This window comes from Trachemys scripta, chromosome 1, assembly GCF_013100865.1.
Source record: "Trachemys scripta elegans isolate TJP31775 chromosome 1, CAS_Tse_1.0, whole genome shotgun sequence".
In the NCBI taxonomy this organism is placed as follows: domain Eukaryota; kingdom Metazoa; phylum Chordata; order Testudines; family Emydidae; genus Trachemys; species Trachemys scripta.
The window spans coordinates 112,675,408-112,695,366 of NC_048298.1; the positions used below are offsets into that span (position 1 = coordinate 112,675,408).

A 19,959-nucleotide genomic window follows, 5' to 3' on the forward strand; every position below is an offset into this window, starting at 1 on the left:
CTGAGAGAGAGACTGATGGCACCAACCCCAGAGCCCTGCTCCCCCTTCAAGTGCCCCATCTCCAGCCATGGCCATCCCTGATGCTTCAGAGGACGGACATAAAACAAACAAAATGAGAATACACTGAGGGAGGGGAAATCCCTTCCTGACCCTGCAGGGGGCTGGTTGAAATCCTGAACAATGAGCTTTTAGGAACAAAACATGTTAACTAGAAGTGAGCCCCAGGGCTCCTGAGCCCTGTGCCTGACCATTACAAGCAACCCTGTCATAAAATCACGTTAATAAATTTGTCCAGCTCTCTCCGCAAGTTGTTTTGCCCTCCCACCTCCTACTGGGAGGCTATTCCTGAATCTCACCCCTCTGATGGTTAGAAACATTCTTCGCATTTCCAGCCAGAATTTGTTCATGACCTGTTTATACCCATTTGTTCTTGTGCCATCATTGCCTCTTAGCTTTAAATAGCTCTTCACCATCCTTGGTATTTATCCCAGATGTATTTGTATAGAGCAACCATATCCCCTCTGTCTTCTTTTTGCAAAAGTAAACAAGTCAAGCTCTTCCAATCTCCTGTTAAACTAGTTCCTCTATTCCCTGGATCATCCTAATAGCTCTTCGCTGCACCTGTCTCAGTTTAAATTTATCTTTCTTGAACATGGGTGACCAGATTTGCACACTGTATTCAAAATGACGTCTTACCAATGCCTTGTAAAATGGCATTAATATTTTTCTCTCTCTCTCCTGGAAATGACTTGCCTCGCTCTTCCTAGGATCGCCTTTGTCTTTTTCACAGCCTCATCACATAGGTGGTTCATAGTAATCCTGTGATCAACCCACACCCCCTGATAATAATTTCTATTATCTTTAAAAATTCAGCTCTCTTCTCAAAGAGAGAGAGATTGTGCCAAACTCATCTTTTAACTTTGGTAAACCCTCATTGCATTATGTCCTCCTTTTTGTTTATCCCATTAATTTAATTGTTTCCTTCATATTTTGTTCTAAAGCCTTGCATACGACTGAGGTTTAGACTAATAAGTTTTTAATTGCCCAAATCACTTTCCCTTTCTTAAGTATAGGTTCAACATTAGCTATTCTCCAGTCATATGATATTAATACATCTGAATATACAGCCGTATTAAAAATCCTTATTCCCAGACCAGCAATTTCATGTGTTCGTTCTTTCAGTATTCTGGGATGTAAATTATTCCTTTATCCCGATTTGAGTGTATTAAACGCTTACGTTTTTGTTTCACCTCAGATGAAATACGTTTTTTATTTCTAGACACTCATTCCCATGAGCCATATTGCCTTCCTGCACATGTTCCATATTATCCTTATTGAAAACAGAGGCAATTTATTTATTTAGTTTTTGTGCCATACCTAGATTATCTTTAATCTTCTTCCCATCCACACTGCATAGTGGTCCAACCTCATCCTTCCTTATTCTCTCTCTATTTATTAAACTACTGAACCTCTTGTTATTTATTTTAATTTCCTTAGCGAGATCTATTTCATCTTAACTTTTTGCAGTTCTCATTTTATTCCTACATTTTCTAATCTCCACAATGTAGTTTTCTTTGCTGATCTGCCCCCTTTTCCATTCCCTCTAGGCTCTCTGCTTACTCCTAATAACCTTTTTGCAGAGGTTATTCATCTATCTGTGTATGGAGCCTTTCCCTACAAGTTTTTCCCCCTTGCTTGTGATGCAAATTTTTTTCACTTTTGATTTGAAGAAATTCCAAGACTCCTCCACATTTAAGTTCCTGAGCTCTTTAGTGCAGTTGACTTCAACTAATGCCTTTCATTTCCCAAAGTCTGCCCCTTTGAAGTAAAAAAATCATAGTTGATGACCTGGTTTTGATTATCCTTCCATTTAATTTAAACTGAATCAACTCATCATCACTTGATTCAAGATTACTTCCTATGACCTTCTATGATGTGTTCACAATTAACAAAACCAAGTCTAAAATAAATTACATCATTTCTTGTTGATTCAGTGGCAATTTGAAGGAAACTGACATCTATTACTTCCAGGAATAAATAATTAGTAGCATTTATTCTTCAATCTATATCCAATATGTTAGTCTCCCATTATAACACAATTTCCAATAGTACTGATCTTTCTAATAATATTTGAAGAGATTTTGACCCAAACAGGTTTTCACTGATGTACAACACTATCCTATCAACTTTACCTTTATTCCTATCGGTCCTAAGCAGCACATACCCTTCAGTACCTGTATTCCAGTTATGAGTGCTTTTCACCAGGTTTCTGAAATCCCTGTAATACCTGGTTTGACCTCCTCATGGACTTTAAGGTCAGAAGGGACCATCATCATCATCTAGTCTGACCTCCGGCACTTTGCAGATCACAGAACCTTACCCACCCACTCCTATAATAGACCCCTAATCTCTAGCTGATTTTCTGAAGTCCTCAAATCATGGTTTAAAGACTTCAAGTTACAGAGAAGTCACCATTTACACTAGTTTAAACCTGCAAGTGACCTGTGCCCCATGCTGCAGAGGAAGGTGAAAAATCCCCAGGGTCTCTGCCAATCTGACCCAGGGGAAAATTCCTTCCCAACCCCAAATATGGTGATCAGTTAGAGCATGTGGGAAAGACCCTGCCCCAGTAGTTCCAGTTCCTCCATTTAATTTACACTTCTCACATTAGTGTACAAACATTTCCATTGTTTCTCTAGGACCTCACCCAGTTTTCTATTTGGATTAGATATAATCCTTTCACTAACTGTAACAACTACTTGTCTACCACTCCACTCAATATTTGTAATTTTTTCTCTGTGCTGTCAATACTCTTACGTTGTGATGTTTCATTGTCCTTTATTATATCTTAATTTAGCTGATTTTCTTCCTCCTGTGTATTGAAACCCAGTCATGGAGATTTCATGAGTCTCTCCCAACCTTCTCCTCTCATCTCCTAGTTAAAAGCCCTTCTTATCTATCATGCCAGCCTTGGTCCCAAAAGTTTAATACTCAAGTGGAGTCCATCAGTTGAGAAGAGTCTCTTCTTTCTGTACTATCTTCCAATGGTCAGTCATTCCAAAACCTTCTTCATAGAACCAATCCTTGAGCCATCTGTTGATTATCATTATCTTGTCATGCCTTCACCCTCCTTCTTTAGGGACCAGAAGAATTCAGCTGAAAATCACCTGAGGTTTCCTCCTCTTTAAGCACCTTACCCAGCTGAGTATACTCATCCTTGAGTCATTCTAGGGGGAATCTAGCAATGTAATTCGTCCCAACATGCAGCACAATCAGTGGACTTATCCATGTTCTCATCAGCTTCACGTCCACACCTCGTATCCTTGGTCCTGGCAGACTGCATACTCTCCTCTGGATCTGGTCTGGTGAGAGACCTGTTGATTCTTCTGAGTATGGAGTCCCCAACCACATAGACCTGTCTCATCCTGGTGTTGGAATAAATCTGTCTTGTGTTCTGTGTCACAGTCCCCTATACATCATCCTCACTTTTCCTTAAACTCCAGTTTCCGGTTTTCTCTGTCATCTCTACCTCTCTTCTTCCTTGCCACTGTATCTTCTACCTGTCTCCTCATTTCCTAGGGCAGCAAACCTGTTACCCAACTCAATTTCATCACCACTAGCTGAATCTCTACCTTGTCCTCATGGTCACATTCTTCCATGGATCACTCTGCTCTTCTTGCAGTCCATCCTCCAGAAACTTTTGTTTGGAAGGTGTCCGCAAATCTTGAGTTGTCTGTACCACCTCCTCTCTCCTGTTCTGTATTATGCCTTCAAATTCCCAACTGAATTCCATCAACTCCAGCAGCATCTCTAATCTCTGCCATGAGTTCTATCAGGTGACATTTCATGCATAAGTAACTTCCATCAGATACCCACTCAAGGATAATATACTCTTTTGGGTCACAAATTCTTAAATACACATCATATATCTGGAACAACTCAGTTTGTGTAAAAGACAGTGTAATTTGGCCAATGGGCTTGTAAAATACAATATTTTAAAAGTCTGGACTTTATCTTCATGAACATTTAATAGATTGGAAATATAATTTTTTTGGAGAAAAATAGGTTGCAAAATACTCAATGTCCTATCCATGTGTCAGAAGTAGTTATTCTAAGGAATCAGTACTTCTAGAAAGGAGGAACATAGCCCTGCAGAATGGCCCATTGATATGAGTAGGAGATAAAAAGTGGTGAGAACTCTGAGGGCTCCTGAAAAGCTTTTGAAGTTTCCAAGTTATCTGGTTCAAGGTCCCACAGAACTTGTTTGTTCAGAATCTGTGTTGTTTTTTTTATGAAACCCAGCTAAACCACCATGTTTTGCCTTAAAATCAATTTTAGAGGCTAAGTTGGTCACAGTTTTCAATCAAAACAAGGAATTAGTCCAAGAAGCTTAGTTTGGATAGGTCAAAAGGTTCTTAGACCTCCACAAAACCTTTGGTGAAACTGGCCTGACTCTTTCAGATATGTAACCAAACACTGAAGCAGGTGATACCTAGCTTGTTAAAGATTTCATTAGGAAAGTTTCACCCTGCTCTATAGGAATCATGTAAGGCTTATAGAGTTTCGCACCTGCTGTCTTGAAGACTTTGCTACTCCTCAGTGGTCTGCAAAATTCCTGGGTTTATGTATGATGTCTTGTCTTTTGTGCCAGATTTATTTTTGGATGCACCCACTGACTTCAGTTTTACTTAGTGATAAGCTTTTTGTGAGGTATTTCTATTAAATGGGTTTTTTCTCCTTGCTGTCAACAGCATAAAGTGGATAAAGTGATTGAAGAAGCTAAAGCAATCTGCAGCGTTCTCTGTTCTGTGGAAACCAGGGCTATTACTGATGCAGTCAAGAAACTCCATTCAGTGCCACTGGGAAAAACACAGGTAAAGGATGCACTGAAACTTTTACAAGGTTGGCCTGAAGTGCTGATGTCTTATTCCCTCTTGGACACCATAACTTAAGTAGGTATCATTCATTTCTTCATTGATCATGATGAAGGGTCAAGGTACTGCCTTGCTACTTATTTTCTCGGAGGTGAATATTAGGAAGAAGCAGCTTAAAAAGAGAAAAGATTGTGAGCAATGAAACGTATGACTAGAAAGCAATAAAAGGTTGGTCTTGTGGGTAAGGTACTGAACTTGGAAATAGGAGAGATGGATTGTGTTCCCAGCTCTGCCATAGACTTCTTGTGTGACCTTGGACAAGTCATGTAGGATTAGGTTAGCGGAGGTTCTGAGCACTCAAAGCTCCATTTTAAGTCAGCATCTGGGGAATGCAGGTACTCTGCACTACTGAAAATCAGGCCATTAATCACTGTGAATTAGTCATGCTAATGTTTTCTCACATTAATGAAATTTCTACTTCAGCGTTTTAAGAAGTTTAAGTTTTCCTCTGTCTTCCCATAAGTGGTCTCTATCCTGCTGTCCTTACTCATTGACTTGAGTTTTCATGTGGAAGGGACTGCAAGATTGGACCCATTCTTGCTGGTTTGCCCAGATCTTAGTTTCATCCACAATCTATCATTTTATCTCCTGCCCAGTACACTTAGTTAAATAACCAAATATCAGAACAAAGTTTTAGCCCATAAATCTTGTGATGTATATAAGAACAACCTTCTTAAGGCAGGGGGGGGAAATGGGTTAGAAGAAGAGTCTGGAGAGACACTAATCTACCCAAAAAGAATTTGTCCGAAGAGGCCTGCTGTCTGGGTTGTGAATACCATGATGATACTCCAAAGCTGTGATTGGGGAAAGCTAATTTAGTTGTTTTGTAGCATTTCACATAGCATGACAGTGATACATGGCACAGATTTTTATGGCATATTACACACATCTGGTTAGTCATTTAAACCTGTGTTCTTCACACTTTCAAACCCCAATAAAATCATCATTCTCTCCAAGTATTTTTATCTGAGTAAACCTGAGTCTGAGGTGTGAAATGGACTTGCCAAAGGGTACATAGTGAGTTAGTAGAAGAACTGGAATTTGAACTCAGAAAATCTTATTTCCTAGCCGTATGTTCAGTCCTCCTAGACTATGCCATAAGAGTGGATAGCTCAATTTTCTCACAGTAAATCAGACCAACTGGTTTCCTTTAATTTCTTCCCTAGCATTTCTTCTGCTTCATTGTTCGTTGTTGTTAAGTCTAGTTTATATAGCACTCCAAATATGTTTGGTGCTTCATTGATAAGTGTTTAAATCGCTGTCATGTGGAGCTTCCAATCTAAATGGGTCTGTGAAATACCATACATCCTCTGGTGTGGTGTTAATTTAAATACAAATATTCACAAGAATATTCTTCTGGTATTTCAGGTGACAAATGCAGTAGAGAAATAAATAAAAGAAACTACATCCGTTTATGACAAGGCTTATTGACTTTCATCTGTAGAGTCCATCTACCATTTCTGGGGACAGAGTTAAAAATCTTCCACATGGACAGAGTATTTTCTTCAGTGCCATGCTCTTAATAAACAGATGGCCGAAGAACCCAGTTCTTTGGGATGGGGAAAAAGCTAATTGTGGGATAAATGTTCCTTTAGAAATGAACTAAAAAGTATAAAAAGGAAGGAGGCTGAGACTGATTTTTTCAAATTGGTACTGCGTTGGGAAATGGATTTCCCTGCCCCAGGCGAAGGGAGATTCCACTTTCCCTTTATTTCATCAGCACCCTTGAACCCAAATCCTAAGAAGCAACCTATATCCAGTTTCGGTCAGGCTTGCCTAACTTGCCAGAATCAGTTTTCAGACATTCCATTTGAAATCAGAAACAGAAATATCCAAATCATGGCCTGCCTTGGACACCTCTAATCAGAAAACTGCATCCTAAATGCAGCAGTGAACTGGGGAGTGTGTGTGGGGGGGGGGGGGCTAAGATTGCAGGTCTTCTTACATGAGTCTTAAATTTCTGTTAGTGAATAAAATCCATTGAGAAAGCTTGGGCTCTGCTTTTTTTCAGGGTCAGTGTTCCAGGTCCTATAAAACTGTAAACTGGATTGTTTGGCGATTCAGCACTTAAGTGAGATAAGCCAAATCATAATCTGATCTGTTCTGTAGCGAGAACTCCAGTTCACATGTTCCTGTAGTGGGTTTCTCTTGTACTCCCAGCACTGGCTCAGTTCATTGCTCTGCCAGAGACATCCTCTGTAATGTTAACCAAGTAACACAGTCTCTCTGTGCCCAAGTTTCCTATACTGAAAATAGGCACAGTAATAATAATAATACTTTTTCTGTCCTGTCTAGTTAAATTGTGAGCTCTTCAGGGCAAGAGCTGCCTCTTATTATTTGCATGCAAAGCACCTATCACAATGGAAACCTGGTCTCAGCTAGGATCTCTAGGTGCCACTGTAAAGCTAGTAATAAATGGTGATGGCCTCGTCTGAACATTAAAAAGAAAGTATCGTGGATTCTTTTCTGATAAAATACTTTCTCCCCAGCCCTGAATAGAACATCTAGATTGATATAAACTTTACAAAGAAGTAGCTTCATGTTGATGAGATTTCTCTTCTATCAACATTTCCTTCAGGCTTGGTTAGCTGACCTAGCTCACGTTCCCTTGAAGCCTTCTTTTGAAGGCTGTCCATGACCTTGAATGAGACCCCCTCCCTCCTTCATGAGACAGAGCTGATTAACAACTGACTTCAAAAAGTCAGCTACCAAATGGTTCCCGTGCCAGCAAATGCCTCTGCTGCTTCTTGTTTCCTACTTTTTTCAGAAATAAGTGCTACAACAGTTGATTAGACTTGGGCAGCCCCTCAAAAGTTCAGGTTTTCTGCAAAAACAGCTGCTTCTCATCCAGAGGCAGCTGAATTATAAATGTAATAAAAGCAGACAAATATTTTCCTGTATGCATAGAAACTCAAGTTCAACTCAGTTTTCTAGTATAATTTCATATATCTATATCTCTGTATGTATAATATGTATTTATGTGCAGGTATGGATAAATGATGAGCCAGATCTTCAGGAGGTATAACTTAGCTCATCATATCTATCACTATATTTAGACTGAATCAGTATTCAGCACTTCGATATTTGATGATGGGTCAATTCCTCTAGTCCTTATTCAAGCAAAACTCACATTGAAGTCATGAGTAGGAGTTTTGGCCCCAAAAAATACAGTGCAGTGTTTTTTGGCTACTGATGACACCTTTTTTTCCCTTGATTCTGAGGGATCTATGGACCACTTACTTATTAAGAACTATTAATTAAGAACTCAATAATAGTGGGGGATTTCAATTATCCCCATATTGACTGGGAACATGTCACCTCAGGACGAAATGCAGACACACAATTTCTCGATACTTTAAATGACTGCTTCTTGGAGCAGCTGATACGGGAAGTCACAAGGGGAGAGGCAACTCTCGATTTAATCCTGAGTAGCGCGCAGGTGCTGGTCCAAGAGGTAACTATAATAGGACCGCTTGGAAATAGTGACCATAATATAATAACATTTAACATCCCTGTGGTGGGAAGAACATCTCAACAACCCAACACTGTGGCATTCAATTTCAGAAAGAGGAACTATGCAAAAATGAGGGGGTTACTTAAACAGAAATTAAAAGGTATAGTGACTAAAGTGAAATCCCTGCAAGCTGCATGGATGCTTTTCAAAGACACCATAATAGAGGTCCAACTTAAATGTATACCCCAAATTAAAAAACACAGTAAAAGAACTAAAGAGATACCATGGCTTAACAACCATGTAAAAGAAGCGGTGAGAGATAAAAAGGCATATTTTAAAAAGTGGAAGTCAAATCCTAGTGAGGTAAATAGAAAGGAGCATAAACACTGCCAAATTAAGTGTAAAAACGTAATAAGAAAAGCCAAAGAGGAGTTTGAAGAACGGCTAGCCAAAAACTCAAATGGTAATAACAAAATGTTTTTAAGTACATCAGAAGAAGGAAGCCTGCTAAACAACCAGTGGGGCCCCTGGATCATTAAGATACAAAAGGAGCGCTTAAAGACGAGAAAGACATTGCAGAGAACCTAAATGGATTCCTTGCTTCAGTCTTCAAGGCTGAGGATGTTAGGGAGATTCCCAAACCTGAGCCAGCCTTTGTAGGTGACAAATCAATCTGTGACAATTCCTCAGAAGTGTCACTAGAGGAGATTTTGGAATTAATTGATAAACTTAACAGTGACAAGTCACCGGGACCAGATGGCATTCACCCAAGAGTTCTGAAAGGACTCAAATATGAAGCTGTGGAACTATTAACTATGGTTTGTAACCTGTCCTTTAAATTGGCTTCTGTACCCAATGACTGGAAGATAGCTAATGTAACGCCAATATTTAAAAAGGGCTCTAGAGGTGATCCTGGCAATTACAGACCAGTAAGTCTAACATCAGTACAAGGCAAATTAGTTGAAACAATAGTAAAGAATAAAATTGTCAGACACATAGAAGAACACAAATTGTTGGGCAAAAGTCAACATGGTTTCTGTAAAGGGAAATCGTGCTTTACTAATCTATTAGAGTTCTTTGACGGGGTCAACAAATATGTGGACAAGGGGGATCCAGTGGACATAGTGTACTTAGATTTCCAGAAAGCCTTTGACAAGGTCCCTCACCAAAGGCTCTTAAGTAAATTAAGTTGTCATGGGATAAAAGGGAAGGTCCTTTCATGGATTGAGAACTGGTTAAAAGACAGGGAACAAAGGGTAGGAATAAATGGTAAATTCTCAGAATGCAGAGTGGTAACTAGTGGTGTTCCCCAAGGGTCAGTTCTAGGACCAATCCTATTCAACTTATTCATAAATGATCTGGAGAAGGGGGTAAAAAGTGAGGTGGCAAAGTTTGCAGATGACACTAAACTGCTCAAGTTTCAGAGTAGCAGCCGTGTTAGTCTGTATCCGCAAAAAGAAGAACAGGAGTACTTGTGGCACCTTAGAGACTAACAAATTTATTAGAGCATAAGCTTTCGTGGACTACAGCCCACTTCTTTGGATGCATATAGATAGTTAAGACCAAAGTAGACTGTTAAGAACTTCAAAAAGATCTCACAAATCTAAGTGATTGGGCAACAAAATGGCAAATGAAATTTAATGTAGATAAATGTAAAGTAATGCACATTGGAAAAAATAACCCCAACTATACATACAATCTGATGGGGGCTAATTTAGCTACAACGAATCAGGAAAAAGATCTTGGAGTCATCGTGGATAGTTCTCTAAAGACGTCCACGCAGTGTGCAGTGGCGGACAAAAAAGCAAACAGGATGTTAGGAATCATTAAAAAGGGGATAGAAAATAAGACGGAGAGTATCTTATTGCCCTTATATAAATCGATGGTACGCCCACATCTTGAATACTGTGTACAGATGTGGTCTCCTCATCTCAAAAAAGATATACTGGCATTAGAAAAGATTCAGAGAAGGGCAACTAAAATGATGAGGGTTTTGGAACGGGTCCCATATGAGGAGAGATTAAAGAGGCTAGGACTTTTCAGCTTGGAAAAGAGGAGACTAAGGGGGGATATGATAGAGGTACATACAATCATTAGTGATGTGGAGAAAGTAAATAAGGAAGAGTTATTTACTTGTTCCCATAATACAAGAACTAGGGGCCACCAAATGAAATTAATGGGCATCAGGTTTAAAATAAATAAAAGGAAGTTCTTCTTCCCACAGCGCACAGTCAACTTGTGGAACTCCTTGCCTGAGGAGGTTGTGAAGTCTAGCACTATAACAGCATTTAAAAGAGAACTGGATAAATTCATGGAGGTTAAGTCCATTAATGGCTATTAGCCAGGATGCGTAAGGAATGGTGTCCTTAGCCTCTGTTTGTCAGAGGGTGGAGATGGATGGCCGGAGAGAGATCACTTGATCATTACCTGTTAGATTCACTCCCTCTGGGGCACCTGGCATTTGCCACTGTCAGTAGACAGGATACTGGGCTAGATGGACCTTTGGTCTGACCCAGTACAGCCGTTCTTATGTTCTTATCTAATATGTCTGGTTTAGGTGTTTCTGTAGTACCTATCAACATAGCTGCCAAAGTAGTGTAGGTTTCCTGCGGGGTTCCATGAGTATAAGTCCCTGTCTACTGAAAGCCTGAAATCAGGATGCATAACTGGTTCAAAGTTCCAATCTAGTGGTGAGTCTTGGGTGCTCCTGGTCATCTTCGACACCAGTGAACTTTCCCTGATAAACCCCTCCAGTGCCATCTTCTGCCGCTCTCTGCAAAGCCACACAGAGCGACCACCTCCCCACTTAACTAGCTACAGCCTCCCTCCTTGTTCCCAATGCAGAGTCAGAAGCCCCAGTACTCACAGCCCCATGCAGCTCTGGGCAGCCGTGATACTGAGTCCAGCTCCGGCCTGTCCTTCTCAGGCGATTCCTCCCTGGCACTGTGCTCCTCCTGGCTCTTGTCCTGAGCTGTCCCCGATCAGCCCTGTCCGTCTCAGGCCTCGGGCAGGTTCTCTCTGCTTCACTTTTCCAGGGCCTCTGGCTGCCTCTCCCTCTCCTTGGAGCTCCAGTGCTGCCCCCTGGAGTTTCCCTCCTTTTTTCTTACTCTCCCCCTCCCCCTTAGGAGAAAGATTTAAAGGGCCATGCTCTCTAAACCCCAAAGGGGTTACATCTATGTTTCAGCTTTATACTTCAGCAATGCATTTATAGCATCTTGGTCAATATTAACATATGAATGGTGCTTATTGCAAATGAGGACTTGGTGGCACAGATGGTTAAAATTAAACTTTAAAGAATCGTCTATTAAATTATTTATGCACATAAATAATTGGTCTGATCTTTCAGAGGTTCTGAGCACCAGGCAGCTCCCAGTGAAGGAAGTGGGCGATGTTGCCTGCTCATCACTTGTAGAAAATCAAGCTTCCAATTTAGCTATCTCGCTAGGAATTGGAAGCCTAACTTTTAGGCACCCCGTTTGCAAAAGTTAATGGGGCTCTGACATCTGTCTACATAGAATAACTTCTAGAAATAGACAAGACACACGCAGGGTGGGGGAGAGAAGATATTGTGATCCCCTAAGCTTTAGAGCCCAAGCACCAGCCTGAGCCACAGAGGCTACACAGCTATTGTTGTGCAAGACCCACAAGGCCGAATCTGTCTCCCTAGGCTCTGAGACTCACTGCTGTGGGCTGTGTAGCTGTACCCTAAGTGACTTGCCTAAGATCATACAGGAAGCTTATGGTACGAATAGGAACCAAACCCTGATCTCCTGAGTCAAATTCCTGTACGTTCCTCTCATGATCTATGCTTCTCTCTTTTGCCCCAACACCAGTTTACCTCGACGCAGTTCCCATAGGAAATCTCTGTGCCTGACCAATATCATCTCTCACAGCAATAAAAGCTGGTGTTCTGTCTTTTCTGCATTATAAATATTCATGATTTTTTCTTGTCTTTTTAGAATTCACTTCAAAACGTAGAAACTCCAGTCAGAGGTAAAGACATTTCTTTTACACATTAATACAAACAATAAACAATTAGCAAAATGCGCATTCTTCAATTTGAATTAATGTTAAAGAATTCATTTCTTAATTTATAGTGTAAACCATTTTCTGTAAGTAAAGCAAATGCAAGTGTTTCAAAGTCTATATAGATCATTATATTGTCTCCAATTCATTTTAGAGATAAAATAGTCATTTTTTTCTCAGATTAGAAAATCTAGTCAGTTATAGTGGGCATTTTAAAAGGCAAAGTGGATTGAGCCCCTTTTAGAGGTTGTCCTTAATCTCCCTTCTCCTGCTGGAAAGAAAGAAATGAAGCACCACAGTGAAGCTGCAAATTTAGGTTTGTCTGTAACATTTCTGTCCCTCTTTATAAACTCTGGTGCTGTTATGCTAGTAATATAATTTAAGTGATTTAGTAAAATGGTAATGGGGGCAAACAACCATCCATCTTTAGTCCTATTTAGTCCCCCTAGTTCAAATCAGACCAGACTAGTAGGGACTGAAAATTGTTACTGCCTGATTGGTGTTTGATGTCTTATGTGAATTAACTAAATGGTCTCAGTTTATTTACTCAGACTGATGTCCATGTTGCAAATATATATAAAAATTTGTATCAATCACTCTTCGTTGCAGTATGATATGAGTTTCTGAGAACTGAATGGATGCAAAGAATGTAAAAGCCCTTCATGTTTAGGGTTTGTTTATACATGAAAGTTGATCCAGAATAAGAGAAACTGTGAATTTAAAGCAGATTGATTATTCCAGATTAGCTCTGTGTATTTTATTCCAAATTAGCTCAATCTGCTTCCAAAATGAATTAACATAATTCAAAATAAGGCACTCCATGGATGGACACTCTTGTTCCTGAATAAATCAGGAATAGCTATTCAGGAAAAGTTTTCTGTATAGACAAGTTTTTAGACATGGTTCTGGTCAGGGCTGGGGTATGGTGACCAGATCAATGGCAGGATAGCTTGTAGCTCTAACCAACTGTACCTGTATTCTGGATTTTAGACTCCAGGTTGGTCATTCCAGCATTTTTCAAATTCATTACAAATAAATAAATAAAATAATAACACAATTGTATAAAGAGCACCTACATCCTCACCTGCAGGAAAGAGCAAAGTGTCCTTGTGCATAGCAGAGAGGTGAGCATGAAAGTACCATGAGCAGGAGGCACCTATGGTCTGTGGAATTCCTCCCCCTTGGAAGAAGTTTTTTATCCCATGAGCTTTGTTCAACTCTAGTTATGGCAACGATTTGCTAAATATGAGAGGAATTAATAGTTGCTAATCCCTCATACACCTTATGCATCTTCTTCCGCACTCTCTTTAAAACACCCTCATGGAAAGAATGTAAACCATTCCTCTGTATAAGGCTATATGCAAGCTTGGGTTTTACTGAATCAGCACTTTCCTCAAAGAAAATCTGTTTGATGTATTGAAGAGCATTATAGATCTCTAACAGATTTTTGCTTATCTGCTGGTCTACACCCTTTTATTTATGCCAGAAAAGTGTCAGTCTTTTTCAGTTGAAGGCTTTTGTATTTGTTCTGGCTACACACTTAATTTCATAAGCATTGCTGAATCCATTCTGCAATGTACCCTTAGGAACTGCACATTACTGATTGCAGTGAGATCCTGTCAGAACTTGTTGGCATCTTAGTATTCAAATAGGTTAAATCCTGGTGATGCTGTTTGCATTGTATTTTTAAGCTATTTTTATTAAACTTTTTTCTGTTATTAATTTTAACTTGTGATGGGGAAAGATGATCATTTCTAGACTTCCCACCTGTCTGCACAACAGCATGTTCCCATAAAATAGTGAATACGATTATTCAAGTCAATAAAGATTTGACATTGTGGGTTTATTATGATCCAGGTTATAGACAGACAGGCCGAGAAGCAAGTTTATACAAAACTCATCCTGTTTGTCTTCTGTGAAGCTGTAATGGATTAATGGTTTGTACAGTATTAGAGTATGGAGGCTTCTAATGAAATTACTACCTGAGTTCATATCTGACAGAATAAGCAGCCTTAATATTTGGTCAGTACTTTGTCAGAGGCATTCCTGAAGACTATCTGTGCACCATAAAGAGGAGTTGTTCAAGTGACTATCTTTCCTCTGTGCTGCTAGAGATGCCATCTTTTGGAGGGAATGTAAAATAGATATCGTCACTGCTTGAGGATTACTGACGTTCTCATGGCACTGCTAAAGATGTAAAGTTTGACAAATTCTTTTTGGAATTTGACAATTATTTCTAGAACTGATCAGAAAATCTTAAGTATTTTCCACAAACATTTTTAAAAGAAACAATACATTTGCTTTATTCAAATTTTCTGTGGAAATTTTCCATTTTTTTAATGAAAAACTGAAAAACCTTTTTTTACCACACCCATTTTTGCCTATTTTTTTTCTTGGTTAAACGAAGTTGAGAAAAAATTATTTTGGATTGAACAATACATTTTGTTTTGATTTTGAGCCTTTTTCACATTGTTGCATTTTTAAATTGAAGGCCATTTCTAAACAAAAAGTCACTTTGATCCAAACAATCACATCTTGGTTTTTCTAAAATGTTTAAACAAAATGGTTCAACTTTCTCTCTTTGTTCATTTTGAAGAAAAAAAAAATTTGGTAAAACCAATACAAACTCAAAACATTTTCGGTGTCACTGAATCTGCAAATTTTGTAGAAAAAAAGTTATGTCTGAAAAAAAATTGCCCACTTCTAAACAGAATATTTTTAGTTTTCAGGGGTTTTCTTTATCATACCCTTTTAATTTCCTACCTTTTGTGATCACTTCAGTGTTCTAAGTAGTACTACAACTTTAATTGTGTCTTAATGAAGTTCTTTGGTTTAGGAATTGTATTCAGGGGGCTTGCTCTTTTTCTTAAAATAGCTAGGTAGATGCAGTTTTAATACTGTGTTCTCCATATTAGCTGTCAGGCGTCACAAGAATGTTAAGCTTTTCTTGTCTGAGATTCCATTCAGCCATTGAAACAATGTTCATGCACTAACTGGAGGGAATGTGTATACAGGAGTACAGAGGGCATATTTAACATAATCTACAACAACAACAACAAAATGCTCACCCTGACAGAAGGCCTAAGACTAAAACAATACATAAAATTATAATATTGGAGCAGAAAGAAAGCAATCTGGTATATGCTAACTTATTTTATTCTTTGTTTTCCAAAGTCTAGAAAGTATATGCTGCAGGTGTAAAAGTCAACACTTTCAGTTACTAAATTGCTTACTTAATTTTGCTTACTGGAGGAGGAATTCTCTCTGTAAAGAGAGTATGTGCAAGGATTAATGTGTTTTGTGGAGAGCATTGCAGAAGCTGAATTTCATCATGTATGGTCTCAGTCCATTTCCCAGTGGGCATGTCCACATCACAGTGGCGGAGAACTTAAACTAAATCATTTCAGACTAGAAATTGCGTGCAAATTTTTAACAGTGAGGGTAATAATTAACCAGTTGAATAATTTATCTTGGGATGAAATGGTTTCCACCATCACCTGAAGTCTTTAAATCAAGTTTGGATGTCGGCTTTAGACCAGACAGAAGTTATGAATATGCAGGAATTACTGGGTCACATTTTCAGCCTGTGTTATGCCATGTTAAAACTAGCTGAGCATAATGGTCTTTTCTGGCATTAAACTCCATGAATCACAAAAAGCAACTGGAGTAGTTGGCTTCATGAACAAATAGTGACATGGTACACCAAAGCCTATGTAACACCTGACTATATAACAAAGATTTTGCCCAGCCATTGTGAGTAATGGACGCTTACAAACCTGCCAAGATATTTGTGTCTCTAGTTTTGTTAATTGAGGTCCTGCTTAATGAATGAAGAGTGGAAAGAAACGGCTGTATCTGTCTTAGAAGCTGCAAAGGGATTTTAAATTGAGGTCCCATAGTAAATAAATCAGAGATGAGTGGGCTTTGGCAGTGCTGTAGCTAGCCATTTTAGCTCCCGGGGCGAGCAAGCACATTTGCACCCCCTACTGTTTTTTCCCTGCCCCATTTTTCCACTCCTGCAGCTTTGCACCCCACTCGGCCCTCTCTGGTTACAGCCCTGGGCTTTGATGTCAAGAAAAAAGTGTACCTGCTACTTTCAGGAGTTAAAAATGAACATCCATCTATTTATACACTGGATTGAATATTACTTTAGGAAGATTCTTGCACTTTAACTCAAAATATATTAAGACACTAAGTAATCACAGTAGAAGATGCACCAGGGGCCATTCTTTTATTTGTTTGGAGCACTCTGCATTCAGTTTAATCTGTAAAGGGACTTATCAGATCTACTCTTCTGCAAAATTAGGTTAGTGCACAGTATAATCTGGTCTATAATAGCCTTGTGAAGTTCTATTCATCAGCTTGCTTGGTGTAGGTAATTTTTCTGTCATGTAAAATATCCATTTTTTTTCACATTCATCACCACAATCATAGTAAGAGTGCATTTTGTGCTTGTACTAGTAAGTTTTCATGGTGATATAGCAAGGCTAGTGTATGTATACATATTGTTCCATCAATGTGACATATTTTAGCTCGAAAGTATGAAGTTTGATCCATCGTCATTCCTTCCGCAGCCACAATATACCTAAGAATATAAACGGATAATTCCATTATCTGGAAGCTCATCCATGTGTCTTCTGATTCTTGTCATTTAAAAAAAGCTTTCCTATTCTGGTTTGGTTAATGTATTCTCATATTATCTTGTTCTGTACATATAATCTGAAACATTGTCCTACAGCTTTCAACGTGTGATTATGTAAGAAACACTGGAGGCCAAAGGGCATGTTTCAACAAACTGAGGGTTGTAGTTGGCATTTTAAAATGCTTCTGAGCTATGTTTCACTGTCTTTTACAAAGAGATGAGAAAAACCTTCTGCAAATTGTAGTTATTATTGGCTTTATCTTGCAGCCATTGACCTCAGTGGGACTGCCTGCAGATAGGAAGGGACTGTCTGTACATACATTCCACTTTGGACAAGTGAAAAGACCTTGACTTCACTAAATAATTGCCTCCAGACAGCTCTTGACTGTATGTTCACAAACTCTCACTCAAATTAATCCATTTGGATCAGATGCATTTATGTATACTATTTTGGCACAAGAGAGCACCTTCTTTGTATTTCTAAATATGCCCCTTTTTCATCAGACCTGTGTTGGAGCTCCTAGGACATGTAGATGTGGTTGAATGTAATTCTGTAGAGCACCGAAGAACACAATGAAAGGCTTAGTATGGAAATTACAAAATTGTTTACAGGAGTGACAGGGACATGAGAGTGGCTTTGAGGATAGGAAAAGGGCCCAGTAAAAGGTGCAGGCAATACAAAAGGAGGATAGATGGAGAAGAGAAATAGTAAAACGAATGAATAGGAAAATGGAGAGCAGACGAGAAAAAGAGCAGAGAGAAGTATAAACAAAAATAGATTGAAGAGGATTGAGAGTTTTGTTAGCCTATCAAACTATAAATTTACTTGTTATTCAGATCCAGAAGAGGCATTCACAACACCATAAGAGGCAGTGTTGTAGCCATTCTTTTCTGGAGCTATGATTTGGAGGCATATTTCAGGGAATGAAAGGCAAAACAAATTGACACCTCCCACATGTAGACAATATATAGGTCCCGGTTCAGCTTAGCATTGACTCATTAACTTCAGTGGGACTTAAGCAGCTGCTTAAATTCAGGCACCTACTTAAGTGCTTTGTTGAATCGAGACCATAGATGGCAAAATACACTCTAACCCATTCATCCGTGCACACTTGTGATTGGACATGCATTGAGATTAATAGAATATAATGAAAAAGTAGTCCAGTTAAACTGTATCCTCTTGTTTCGATGTATGGATAGTCTGAGACAAGAAGGGTGCAATAATTTTGGAGGTACCGCACCTGTGAATAATAGAATTTAGTATATTTTGTATGATATTTATGGATATTTTAGGGTTGATTGCATCTTTCTTTACTTGCTATTCATATCAGGTCTCCATGATCCATTTTGCAACTCTCATACAACAACTTGAATTGTAACGTACAGTCTACATGTTATTTTAGAGACCCCATCTCTGTAATTTTCAGGTCCTGTATGATCAAATGGTCACAGTTATGCTAAGATAAGATCATAGTGGCATGCTTTTAAAATATAGTCAGATAAATTACTGCAGCTGAAATGAGCTTGGGCAATGTAACAATTCACCTAAACATTTCCAGATTTCAAACTCTTAATGGGATAGGGAAAGAATCAAATATTAATTATAGTATGTGGCATGTTTATCCTATAAGATTTTTTTAAATCTTACAAAAATTTACAGAAAGGTTTAGAAATGGATATGACTCTGAATAATATCTGCACGTGCACTAGCTAGAATAAAAGGGATATTGATCCTCTCGCTTCAGGGAAGAAAATTAACTTTGGTTCAGCAGACATTTCCCCTGTGCTACAGTATTAAGCAAGTAGATACGTTATGGATGCTTGGGTCTTCCTCTGCATCATCCACTATTGGCCACTCCTGGAGACGAGTACTGTATAGCAATAGGTGGACTAGCTGTTAGTCTTGGATACCCACATACCTTGGGAAGTAAGGAGGGTTGTGAGGGGAAAGGCAAGGGCAACTGTTGTGTATTTGGTTGTCGTGGTAATAGAATCTTGTGTTGCTATGGCAACTGAGTTAGATTATTAAGGGATAACCCAGCCTGTTTTGGCTGGCTGTTGGTTAGTTCTGTGTGTAGCAATAAATGGCTGCTCCAAGGTTTATAGCTCTCTGTGTCTCCAGTGATTTCTTCCTAAAACTGTTGCCCCCGAGGATATAACAGCAACCCTAGAGTATTTTAAAACATTCTGGCACTAGATTAACCAAGAATACCCAGCACATTGCACTCTGGCTGTCTCCCTTCCTTCATGACATGCCCCCTACACCAAGAAAACTGACATAAAGCCTTTCACACCAGCTCTATTCCAGTCCTGCTTGGGGCTCCAACTTACACTGGGATTCAGGCTGCCCCAAGAAATATGGAGAATACAAATGTGGCTAAAAGTCAGTGGGCATAGAAGCAGAACAACAGAGAATTGGAGCCATTATCTATTTTATGTCTGAATACAAGTGTATTATAGATTAATAAATTACTATACATGTCCTACAATATACATTGCAAAATCACATAGTATTAACATTTAACTTGCACTAGTTCTCAACTCTTATTAACTATGTTGCCAGGTCCCCTGAACTAAATAGTTGCTTAGCTGCAGAAAACATGATAAATATCCCCACAGAGTGGGAATTAAGAGACTGAAATGACGTATCTGAAGTGCCCTGACTTTACAGTGGTTTAAAAAATCTTCCTTTGTAAATGCCTTAGTCTGAAGATATTGTAATAAAGGACTATTGATATACCAGAAAATGAGCTAAGATGGCTTTCAGGAGCACAGATGGCTAATTGGCTTCACTTGGTAGATTGTCATTTTAATTAAATTTTAATAGGCGGAATTTCAAAGCCATAATTGATGTCTTATGATAAATATGCTTCTTTACCAATGACCTATTGCTAACCTTTATT

The 19,959-nt window shown here is 38.9% G+C and overlaps 1 protein-coding gene across 1 annotated transcript in view; it reads left to right on the plus strand.

Moving 5' to 3' along the window:
- The window catches only part of PIK3C2G (phosphatidylinositol-4-phosphate 3-kinase catalytic subunit type 2 gamma), a 372,244-nt gene that overhangs the window by 127,689 nt on the left and 224,596 nt on the right, over nucleotides 1–19,959 (plus strand). Inside the window, exons 10-11 of the mRNA XM_034782026.1 lie at nucleotides 4,752–4,874; nucleotides 12,348–12,381. Of these exons, the coding sequence (XP_034637917.1) occupies nucleotides 4,752–4,874; nucleotides 12,348–12,381 (157 nt within the window). The remainder of the gene's footprint in view (nucleotides 1–4,751; nucleotides 4,875–12,347; nucleotides 12,382–19,959) is intronic.